The sequence below is a fragment of the Saimiri boliviensis genome, chromosome 6 (genome assembly GCF_048565385.1).
Source record: "Saimiri boliviensis isolate mSaiBol1 chromosome 6, mSaiBol1.pri, whole genome shotgun sequence".
In the NCBI taxonomy this organism is placed as follows: domain Eukaryota; kingdom Metazoa; phylum Chordata; class Mammalia; order Primates; family Cebidae; genus Saimiri; species Saimiri boliviensis.
The window spans coordinates 56,034,733-56,046,793 of record NC_133454.1 but is presented as its reverse complement, the minus strand read 5'-3'; the positions used below and the strand labels follow the sequence as shown (position 1 = coordinate 56,046,793).

General features: G+C 38.0%; 1 protein-coding gene across 3 annotated transcripts in view; it reads right to left on the bottom strand.

The window, feature by feature from the left end:
* The window catches only part of ARHGEF12 (Rho guanine nucleotide exchange factor 12), a 148,803-nt gene that overhangs the window by 33,633 nt on the left and 103,109 nt on the right, over positions 1-12,061 (bottom strand). For all 3 annotated transcript variants that reach the window (XM_003923590.4, XM_074400735.1, XM_010334424.3), the window contains 9 exons: positions 11,728-11,838; positions 11,342-11,440; positions 8,070-8,112; positions 7,376-7,481; positions 6,805-6,942; positions 5,972-6,004; positions 5,524-5,638; positions 4,673-4,778; positions 2,801-3,010 (listed from right to left, as the gene is read on the bottom strand). In XM_003923590.4, coding sequence (XP_003923639.1) covers positions 2,801-3,010; positions 4,673-4,778; positions 5,524-5,638; positions 5,972-6,004; positions 6,805-6,942; positions 7,376-7,481; positions 8,070-8,112; positions 11,342-11,440; positions 11,728-11,838 — 961 coding nt within the window. The remainder of the gene's footprint in view (positions 1-2,800; positions 3,011-4,672; positions 4,779-5,523; positions 5,639-5,971; positions 6,005-6,804; positions 6,943-7,375; positions 7,482-8,069; positions 8,113-11,341; positions 11,441-11,727; positions 11,839-12,061) is intronic.

Sequence of the window (12,061 nt, the reverse complement as noted above, 5' to 3'; positions counted from 1 at the left end):
GTTTCTCCTTATTCTTGCTTTATAAAGACAACTTCTTTAATGTCCCCAAGTATATTACCTAAGTTAGAAGTATTTTCTTAAGTTCTTGTCTATTATCAAATTATCTTTTTCTTCTAGGGGAAATTTTTCTGTTTGTTTGTATTCTCTCTTTATGTCACTGTCTGATATGTTTGGTATTATATGTTATCTTAACGTCTTGACAACAAGAGTGAGTAATGATGCTTGTATTTAATGATGAAAGTGAGTGGCTGACTTGGCTTTCTCTTGCTGCTATTTACAAACAGGTCTATTACAGTTGAGAGCTCTCTGAGCACAATGAGTCGCCAGCATGCCTACTGTCAGGCTTTGGGCTCCCAAATGTCCAAGCCATCAACACTGTGGAGGGACTAAACTCTCCCTACACAATTCACTCAATTATTTTAAAAAAGAGCACACTGTTTTTTTCTTCCTGTCTACAAGTGACAGAGACTGCTCTATAATGAAGGGATTAGAAGCTGCTGACATCAATATTTTGATTACAGATCTACAATTAGTTCATCATTTTCAGCTCTATTTCTTATTCCTGCACTGTATAACATATGTGAACTCTGAGCCCAAAGTCTCACCAGGGTTCCAATGAGCAGACTGGCTTCTATCTTAAACCATTTAAATAAATTATGGGCTCTGACTTTCCTTATGATTTTTCCTTGTGGTTCTTTGTTGTTGTTGTTGTTGTTGTTACTTTTGAGATACGGTCTTGTTCTATCATCCAGGCTGCAGTTCAACGGCACAAACATGGCTCACTACAGCCTTGCCCTCCTAGGATCAAGTGATCCTCCCACCTCAGTCTCCTGATTACCTAGGACTACATGAACATGCCATCTGACTAGCTGACTTTTTCATTTTTTGTAGTGTAGAGACAGGGTCTTGTCATGTTGCCCTGGCCGGTCCTGAACTCCTAGGCTCAAGCAATTCTCCTGCCTCAGCCTCCCAAAGTTCTGAGATTACAGGAGTGAGCCAACATGCCCACTCCTTTACATTTTATCCATCAAATTATTCTTGCCTGCTTTCAATCTCCCAAGTATTTGTTAAAATCTCTTATTTCCTGATAACATATTCCCTTCCTCTACTTTTTTCCTCTTTATAGTTTCTGTTCATCTGTCACCGACTATGTTTTTATTTTAATGAGTCCTGGGAGCCATGAAATATCAATGCATGTACTCAGTCTAACATCTTCAGAATTCCATATTTGACAAAATCCCCAGAATTTTTTCCGAATGTCGCCTGTATTTTTTTTGCCTTATGTAGAAACCTGCCTATTCCCAGGGGGTTACCTCTTCTGCTACAGCCCTCTGAGACAGAAACTGGTGCTTCTGTCTTACATTGTGTATGTCAGGGTGGAGATGAGATGGATGGTCTTCTTTTCCTCAATATAATTTTTGGACCATTATCTTGTCTTCTTCTTTTTTTTTGAGATAGAGTCTCACTCTTGTCCAGGATGGAGTGCAATGGAGCGATCTTGGCTCACTGCAACCTCTGCCTCCTGGGTTCAAGCAATTCCCCTGCCTCAGCCTCCCGAGGAGTTAGGATTACAGGTGCATGCCACCATGCCCGGCTCATTTTTGGATGTTTAGTAGAGATGGGGTTTCACCATGTTGGCCAGGCTTGTCTCACACTCCTGAGCTCAGGTGCTCCATCTGCGTCAGCTTCCCAAAGTGCTGGGATTACAGGCATGAGCCACTGTGCCGGACTTGTCTTCTTGTATAATCTCTTGCTCCATTGAGGCTCTCATGCTCTGGATATTATCACATGTTCTTCATCCTTACAACATTTATCTAGCAATGTTAAACCTATGGCTCACAGTTTTCCTCTCCATGAAAAAAGTCACACTTGATAACCTCAAACCCCATGAATATTAAGCTATTCAAATTCCTGGCTCCTTGGTTCCTTGCTGTCTTCATTCCCAGCAGCCTCCTCTATGGCACCTCAGGGACCACTCCCAGAGCTCCATTCTTAATCATGTCAACACCAGAAATTGAACCACCTCCTGAATCACTGGTATACACAGGCATTCTCTTCTTCAAATAAAACCACCTATTATCCCAGCTCACTTGCTTAAGAAACTCATTAGAACAAGGATGAAGACATGGTAATAAGCCCCTTGCCCAATTATCTACAATAATTACTTCATATCCTTCTTTACTCTTCAAATTCCTTTGCTCTTCTTACTGAACTCTTACTCTCAGTAAATAGTCTTATCCTTTACATACATTCTAAATCTCATCTCCTCTCTCCCCACAACTCTATTCTACTACTTATATATCTTTCCCACATATTCTACCTTTTCTTTCAGTTGGCTTCCTACTAACATTTAAAAGTAAAATCTCTAGGTAATCTCAGATTTTTAAAAAGTCTTCTTTAGACACCTACATCTGCCTCTAACTACTGACCAGTTACTAACCTCAATATTCCCTTTACCTTTCCTTGACTGGACTTGGCACAGTTTACAACTTTTATATCTGTGACTATCACTCTCAAGAGAGTAAGCTGCATGAGGCAAGCATCTGTGTGCAATTATTGCACATTAACATCTGGGAGAAAGCTAATGCCTGGCAGAGAGCTTAATAAATACCTTTTGGACAAATGAGAACTAAAATTATCATTCGGCATAGATTTATTATTGGTTGCAGCATATCAAAATATTAAAATTAAACTGGAATTTAGTCTTGTTTAAAATAATTTGCCACTCTACTTTTCAGTTACTGTGTTTGTTTTGAAATCTTCATGCTTAGTTGAGCTGAACTATATAGCATTAGCTCACCTGTATCATTCTCTTTCCCTCCTTCCTGGGAAAAAGAGGCCCCTGAAGCTAGAGAAGACATGGAGGCAGGCAGGTATCCAGTGTCTGTTCCTTCATTTGCTAACCCACTCTGGCGCAACTTGGCAGAGTCCTGAGGTTCAGGACTCACAGATAAGGGTGTGGATAAGTGCTTAGGGTGGCGCGCCTTCTGTAGTTCCATGGCTCTGCCAACTGAACAGAAAATGATGGTTAATAGTCTGTATTGCAAACTTGCTGAAAGGAAAAAACGACAATCTAAAAGAATATGGAACAATGTCTGAAACATGGTGGACCCTAAAAATATATATAGTCAATTATTATACAGAGAAACATACAGACAGATGAAGGAAGGAAGAAGAGAAGACAGAAAGGGAGAGGAAAGTAGAGGAGAAAGATGGGGAGATGGAGGAGGGATGAGGATGAGGCAGTAAGATGAAGGTGAGGAAGAGGAGGATGTAGGGAAAGAAGGAGGGTCTTGAGAAAAGGAAATAAGGAGAGCAATGATGGACAGAGGAAAGAAGAACGCTGAGAGACACACGCGGAGCTTTGTTCATTTGTAAGAATGAAGATGAAGTCCTTTATTTTTGTGAGTTCTTAGTAAGCTGCCACCCCAGTTCTCCCCCAACACTCACAACCCCATCATCACAATGTGCCTCAAAGATCATCCAGACCAATCCCCATCCTGCTACTTACCCTGTTCACAAAGTCACCACAAGAAGCCAAAGACTCCCACTATGGTCTTCATCCTCCATAGCATTCTACACCCTCACATAAAATTAGCTTTTTATACCCTAATCTAACCCCACCTTCCCTAATTCTTCAAATTCTTCTTTTGTATCCCTTGGAACTCATGGATAGCATCTGTGAAATCCACCATCTCTTTAACTTTCTCTGAAAATTTCCCACCTTCTCCATGCTTCTCAACAAGGGGCACTACTGGCATTTGAGTAAGGACTCCTCATTGTATGCGACATCCACTATCACAGTTCCACTCCCACCACCCTACCATGCCAATATCTTTTTTTTATTGAGACAGTGTCTCACTTTGTCACACAGGCTAGAGTTTAGTGGTGAGATGATGGCTCACAGCAGCCTTGAGTCCCCAGACTAAAGCAATCCTCCTACATCAACCTCCCAAGTAGCTTGGACTACATACATACACAATGATACCCAGCTCATTTTGGTGGCGGTTGTTGTTTCTGTAGAGGAGGGTTTCTCTATGTTGCCTAGGCTGGTCTCGAACTCCCAGCTCAAATGATCCTCCCACCTCGGCCTTGCAAAGTGTTGGAATTACAGACAAGAGCCACTGCACCTGGCTTCAGTGTTTTCAAATGCAGTACTGCCTGAGATAAGAACCATCACATGACCCCTTTCCCATGGTACCACTATCCCTATTTCTCCTGCAACCATCCCAAGTGGGCTGATCTCTCTTCATTGGGCCTGAGGCAGAAGGAAAATCAGAAAATAAAGTGGAGATGTGGAGAAATTTTAGAAGTAAGGAGACTAAGTAAGTATGTATAAAGGCACTAAACAGTGTGGTGGAGAGGCATAGACATACTTTTGTAAAATAAAATTAATGAACACAAGTTGAAAGCAAACAGAATCAGAAGAGGTAAGTAAACCATGTTATGGACATTTGACAGAATACTGCCACTAAAGATGTTTGTGACAATTATGTAGCAAGATAGGGGGCACTCAGTTCAGAAATAATGCTGAACGGAAACAAGGCATATTAAGAGTTCAGCAACATCATCTTAACAACTCCTTTCTCCAGAAAGTCATTCTAGCCAAGAAGCCTCTGATACGAAGAGGGTCTGGAATACTGAGAACACACCACTTCAAACGTCAACATACTTGCACTGTTGTCGTGGCGGCTTGGTCTCCGTGGGGGTCCCAGGATACTGGGGAATCCCCTTCGCTTCCCTTTTTCTTCCCCTTCTTTATCTTTCTTCATACTTTGCTAGAGTCGAAGTACAAAAAATAAGAGATATGTAACAGAGTAAATTTATTTTGCTATTTTCATAGTGTAATGCTAATGGTTAGCTCAAAAAAATTGTTACATGTAAATGAAAACCCGTGCGTATGTATGCACATACACAGAGTGCTCATTACAAGTTCGCACAGTACCGTGTACACCTCAAACTCAAGATGTTTTCACAAATCCTTTATCACTAACAGTTGGAAAAATCGAAGTGTAGTTTTACGGCACATTTGCCAGGAACTTATTCTATTAAGAATTCATTCATTCATTCAAGAAATATTTACTGTTATACTAACAGTTGAGAATACAATAATAAAGAAGGTCCTTGTATTCATACAGCTTTCCAATCTAAGAAACCCTAAACAAAAACACAAATAATTACAAACTGACAGAATACTGCCACTAAAGATGTTTATGAAAATTATATAACAACATAGGGGTAATTAGTTCCAACAAAGTAAAAGTATAAGGCATGAACAGAATCAGAAATAGCACTCTTTGTAAAAGGCTAATTTCACTTTTCACATTGTCTAATGTTAGTTTATATGTCTGGATTTCTCACTAGATTTTGAGTTTCTTGAGAACAGAAATAATATCTTATACATGTTGATATAACTAGCATTAATTTGCTGATTAAGTAAATATTAAGACAATGGAAGACACTGCAACCAGATGTAAAGAAGCCCTAAGGCCTGAACATGCTATTACATTATTTCAGTCTTACCTTGATTTTTGGAAGGAATCCAATCCGACCCCGCTTGTGCTCCAAATTTCGAGGCTCTTTTACTTTTACTCCCAAATGCTTCATATACATGAGAATAACATACTGCATGGTGGAACTGGAGGAGAAAGGATGAAGTAAATTAAGACTCTGAGAAGGGAGGGTTAGTAGAATAAAGACATCAGATGATTTCCAAAACCCCAAGCTTGAAATTATTGAAATTAATCAAACAAAAACTAAACAACTATCTGGTCATTGCACAGAGAAAAGAATTCTACTCAGGACAACAGTAGAATATTAGTCAAATAACACACAAGCCACCAGAGGGAGACCATAATCTTTAGTTGTAAGTTAAAAGAAATAAATTGTAATTTAGGGCTGAAAGAAAAAAACAGAGCTTATTTTTTTCTTAAAATTCTTGGGGAAAAAAAAAAAAAAACAATTATGTTACCTCTTATCTTCCTCTACAGCCTGAGCAGTCATCCTAAGGGAAAAAAAAAAAAAAAGTTTAAAAAGGAAATATAGAAGTTTAATTGAATTATTTATTTATTTTTTGAGACAAGAGTCTCACTCTGTTGCCTAGGCTGGAGTGCAATGGCATGATCTTGGCTCACTGAAACCTCTACCTCCCAGGTGCAAGTGATTTTCATGCCTCAGCCTCCTGAACTAGCTGAGATTACAGGCATGCGCCACCATGCCTGGCTAATTTTGGGGTTTTTAGTAGAGACGGGGTTTCACCATGTTGGCCAGCCTGGTCTTGAACTCTTGGCCTTAAGTAATCTGCCCACTCAGCCTCCCAGAGTGCTGGGATTACAGGCGTGAGCCACAATGCTTGGCCTTAAAAATTGTTATTAACTCAGACATCTGAAACAACAGAACAGAGCCAAATGCTTTGGGCCACATCCTAGAATACCAAAATAACCCTAATCCCCTAAAGAACCACATGTGTTTCATTCACCCTCATGTCACCTACTGTACATATTTCATAGCAAGAAATATGTCCAAGGCCCATACATTGAAAATAATGAAAGTAATCAACCTGTTTTTGATCGCTGATTAGAAATTTTAGAGTTAACCCATTTACCAACACCCAGAAAAAGGAATATAGACATTTACCTAAAATATCAGAAAAAAACACAAAATTCCAGTTTCTCAAGTACTATGACAAAATAAATGGCTCCACATACACAAGCTGACAGCTTTCTAAATGTGCCCAAAGGGTACTTCAAGCATAAGTAGCATCTCAATAGAGAAGGCGTTTCCACATATACTTCCATTACTTACAATACTTCTTCGATTTTGGCCACAATCTGTTCTGCACATGTCCGCTCCTTCTCCAAAGTTAACCGGTCCTTGTCTCGCTCTGCATCAAGTTTAGTCAGTTCACTTTCAGCCAATGTCAGTCCCATACTACGTTTCTGCCTAAAGTGAACAGAGAAGTTTCCTGAGGTAGCCTAAAGAAAAACTACCTCACCCTGGGATGTTTAATCACAGGCTCCATAGCTATGGTTTCTAGGAACAGGCAAAATTTCCACTTATGGGTTCATGTCGTCTAGGATACTAGAGGGAGAAAAACTCTAGAGGCAATGACTCCAAGAACACACGTAATATCTTACAGGAACACACTTAGCATAGACATGGCACTGAGTTCAGATACTGAAAATGCCTGGCATGAAGAATCTGGATGTTTAGTTCCACTCTAACCCTTTGGCTCCAGATGTTCATTATGTTTTAGTAATAATAAGACTATATGGTTTATCTAGTGCTAAGCTAAGTATTTAATGTGTAACTTTTTCTTACCTAAAAAAATTAATTTAGAATCATCATATCAAATTCTATCTACCACTATGCTTACCGAAAGTCTTCTAAGTGCCTTTGAACTTCTGGATGGACTCTTTCTTGCATAGTTTGGATATAGTGGCGATGTAGATCCTCAGGAATGAGCTCAGGTCTTCTCTTTTCTTCATAAATTAAAGAAATTATGTTATCTAAAGGTATGTTCTGGGCAACATACAGTTGGCATATATTAATGGCAACATATCAATGCTACTTGGTACAAATTTAACCTGGAACATACCAAAGGGAAGTTCTTCAAGGCAGTTTATGTATTTCATCTCAGAATTTTGATTTCATTTTTTCTTTTATTTATTTATTTATTTTGAGATGGAGTTTTGCTCTTGTCGCTCAGGCTGGAGTGTAATGGTGCAATCTCAGCTCACTACAACCTCCGCCTCCTAAGTTCAAATGATTCTCCTGCCTCAGCCTCCCAAGTGGCTGGGATTACAGGCATACACCATCATGCCAGCTAATTTTTGTATCTTCAGTAGTGACAGGCTTTCACCATGTTGGCCACGCTGGTCTCAAACTCCTGACCTCAGTAATCCACCCACCTTGGCCTCCCAAAGTGCTGAGATTGCAGGCATAAGCCTCATTTACTCTTAAATGTATTATAGACTCTTCCGTTGTGATTCAGGTGATCAACTAGTGATGAGCTGAGCTATATATCTATTAAGATGTAATTCTCCAGGACATTAATGCTCCAAACTTACCTAGATCTACAGACATTTCATCAGGAACAGAAACTTTCAGGTGCTAAAATGAAATGCAAACAAAAGGTGTAACAACACTAAAGATATTTCAAGACATCACAAGTACTACGTAAAGTAAAAGGATATACCTTGGATACCCATTCTATAAGCATAATCTCATTCAAGTTCATGTATTCATTCATGTTTCACAGCTCTAAAACATTCTATTACTTAAACTTGAAAATAAGCCTTTTTCCCAAGGATCATGCTATCAAGGAAATGGTGGCAGTCGTTTCACTAGATGACTGACTGCTTCTGTGACACACTTACCTTAATGAATATATTGGCTTTGGCTTCCTAGAACCATTGGTTAATAATCAGTTATATGTCATTTAGATGAAGATAGGTAAAACCTAAATTATGTGTATATTATCACATGAAAAATGTACTCACATATAGTCATGACTTTTCTTTCCTATATTTGAGATGCTCACCCTGAAGACCATCATATTCTCAATTGTTTTCCTGCATAAAGTTTAAGAATCCTCACAATGTCACACTCCCAGTGAGAAAATACTGAAAGTCAATGTTGAGTTTTTGGACTTTTAAATCTCCAGGAACCATCTGTAGTTCTTGCTACTGAACTAACTAAGGTGACGGTCTTAGAATTTACTTATTCCTAGCTAGGATTTTTCCCATCAGGCTTGCATAATAATCGCCAGATTGTTGTTTCCCATCCCTGCTCCCCCAACTACTGGAAGGGAAAACTTTATTATTTTGCATTGAGAGAAAATATCTTAACCTCTTCCTGCTTATTTTGTATTGTATACCTATTTAAGTCATGCAATTCTAGAATTTAAACAAGATCTATGAGATCTGAAGTGTTAAATTTGAAAATAAGCCACTGCTAAAAATTCTAAGATCTCTTATATTCATCTGAAGAAAGGTGAAATGGATCTTAAAACTTTCTCTTTAAGTTGACAGGCAGTAGCTCAAATCAACTTTCTTAAAAGCATTTCTAGCTTAAGTGCAAAAAGTTAATAAAAGCTCATTTGTATATGATGGTGTTTATATGAAATAAATATAAGCTGCACCATGGAAGTATAATTAGCAAATTAATCGATCAGGATTCTTCTTATATTTTAATGTTGATATATAGGTCATGAGTAGCAAAATATAAAGTTTTGATTTAGCTTGGTGCCCTCTTAAGAAATGCAAAATTCAAACATACTTCAATATATTGTCATTTTTTTCAGGAAAGTAAATTATTTTAATAAAAATAACACAATATTTTAAACAATGGGAGTATGATCAGAACCCTAATTCATTTAACACATACCTGAATAACCCCACTATGTCCCAGGAACTGTTCAGTGTTAGGGACACCACGGTGAACAAACAGAAAAAAAATATCTGGCCTAATAAAACGTATACTCAGGGTAGGAGAAGAGGAATATAGTCATCCCTTGATATCCACATGAGATATTGGTTCTAGGTACCCCCACAGATACTATGGGAGTACACTTAAGCTAGAAATGCTAAAATCAGTGAACTCTCAAGTCCCTTATATAAAATGGCATTGTATTTGCATATAACCTATGCACATCTTGCCGTATACTTTAAATCTCTAGATTACTTATAATACTTAATACAATGTAAATACTATGTAAATAGTTGTTATACTACATTTTTAACAATTTGTTTCATTTTTTATTGTGATAATGGTTTTTGTTTTTTTTTTCCTTGAATATTTTCAACCGCAGTTGGTTGAATCTGTAGACATGTAAGCTGTAGGTACAGAAGGCTGACAATATAAATAAACTAAATAAATAAATAAAAGTTCTATGGACAAAAATAACAGAAAAAGTGACAAAGTGCAAGGGGTGAGATTTTAAATAGCCTGGTTAGGAAAGTCACTGAGTAGGTAATTGCATTTAGCAATGTGAAAGTGCACAGACAATTTTGTAAAGGAATACAAAAACAAATGGGGCAGGAGCTGGAGGGAGAAGGAGAGCAAAAATATTTGTGTGTTTGCTTTTAGAAAGGGAAAATAACAATGTTTGCATACTAATGTGAATGATTATCTATAGAAAATAACCTATGATGAAGAAGAAGGGAAAATAATTGTTAGAGTAAGGTCTTTGAGTAGGTATAAGGAAATACACTGTGGGTATACTGTGGCAGAGCTAACCTTAGGTGAAAGATGGACAATTGAGGCCAGGTGCAGTGCCTTACGCCTGTAATCCCAGAACTTTGAGACGATGAGGCAGGCAGATTACTTGATCCCAGGAGTCCAAGACCAGCCTGGGTACCATGGTGAAACCCCATCTCTACAAAATAAAAAACTTACCCGGGCATGGTGATGTGCCTCTGTAGTCCCAGCTACTTGGGAGGCTGAGGCAAGAGGATCACTTGAGCCCGGGAGGCAGGGGTTACAGTGAGGCACAATTGTGCCATTGCACTGCAGCCTGGGCAACAGAGCAAGACTCTGTCTCAAAAAGAAAAAAAAAAAAAAAAAAGATGGACAATCCCTCCACAGAGTAGAGTACATTGTATAGTATAATGGAGGCATTTGATTCATCTGGTAGAAGTCCTCTTCTATATACTTTAAATTTCTCAGAGAAACAAGGTCAAGGTTATCGACTGAGAAAAGACTAGGAAAGAAAGTGATGGAGGTTTTAGGAGAGAAAAAGTATGAAGCAGTCATCTAAGAGAACTGTAAGTGTGAAAGCACTAGAGACCTGCAGCATGATTATCCAGGATGCATGAAGGCCTAAGTGCTATTTACCCATATTAAGACTAATCATACAACTTACTACTTTAAAAATTTAAACACTTCTAATGACATAAAAAAAATTATCATTATTTAGTTCAGTGTGAGAGAAATCTTTTCTACCACTTTTTAGTTAAACTTATGCTTCCAAACTTCAAAGAGGCTACCCAGAGTTCAGTTATGCAAGTATTATTCCTGGGGTCTTAATATACATGTAATATCATATGTATTCCCTTTTTCATATCCTTACTCTAATTATGCAAATACAAAAAAACACATATATCTGTGTGTGTGTGTGTGTGTGTGTGTGTGTATTCCCTAAAACCTGTGAGAATCCATATGCCGAAACTCATTTAGAAATGATTTTTTTTTAAAAGTTTACAGTAATCAATAATTGAAATATAATACAGATGTGAGAAAGCACAATAAAATCCAAAAATATGGGAGGGAAGATTGGCAGCAGGAGGCCACTAATTCCATATACTAAGGCAAAGATTACAACATTAACTTGGCAACTTACTGCTGATCGATCTAGGAAGAACTGATGAAACTCAAGGAAGATGCGACGAGTTTCCTTGGAATTCGTATGTTTATACAGGTCTGAATAGAGATAACAGAGCTGCAGTGGAGAAAGGAATGGAAAAGACAAAATGAGGAATCATGAAAAATATAATTTGCTAGGCCATCATTGAGTAGGAATGTTTGGAATAGGTAGGTCACCATAAACAATGTAGTTATTACTACATAACCAAGTCTTTATAAATAACCTTTTAATTATCTTTCATATCTGTCTTTACATGGAGAACTGAAAGAAATCCGCCCACTCATCGCATAGAAATGAAAAGTTCTATGGGATATGACACCAACAGAAGAACTCTGAATCTGCTAGACTGTAAAATATATTACCAAGGTGGCTGGGTCAAATTGTGAAACTACATGGTGTAAGAAAACAGCCAAATGAGCCGGACGAGATTTTAGTAATTCAATGCTCTGGAAACAGCTGCACTGTCCATTGATCTAGAGGAAGAAATGATTACAAATCAGTAACTCCAACATACAAATATAAAATGCAAAGTAGGCTCAACTGAACATAGCTATCCAAATTTCACTTTGATCTCCCTATGAAAAATTCAAGATTTAAAAAATTTCCCTAAAATTTATTAACAACAGAAGCTATGGAATCTCTTTCTCTGAACATTAACCATCTCTTGGGGATGGGTTAGAAGAAAGACCACTTAGG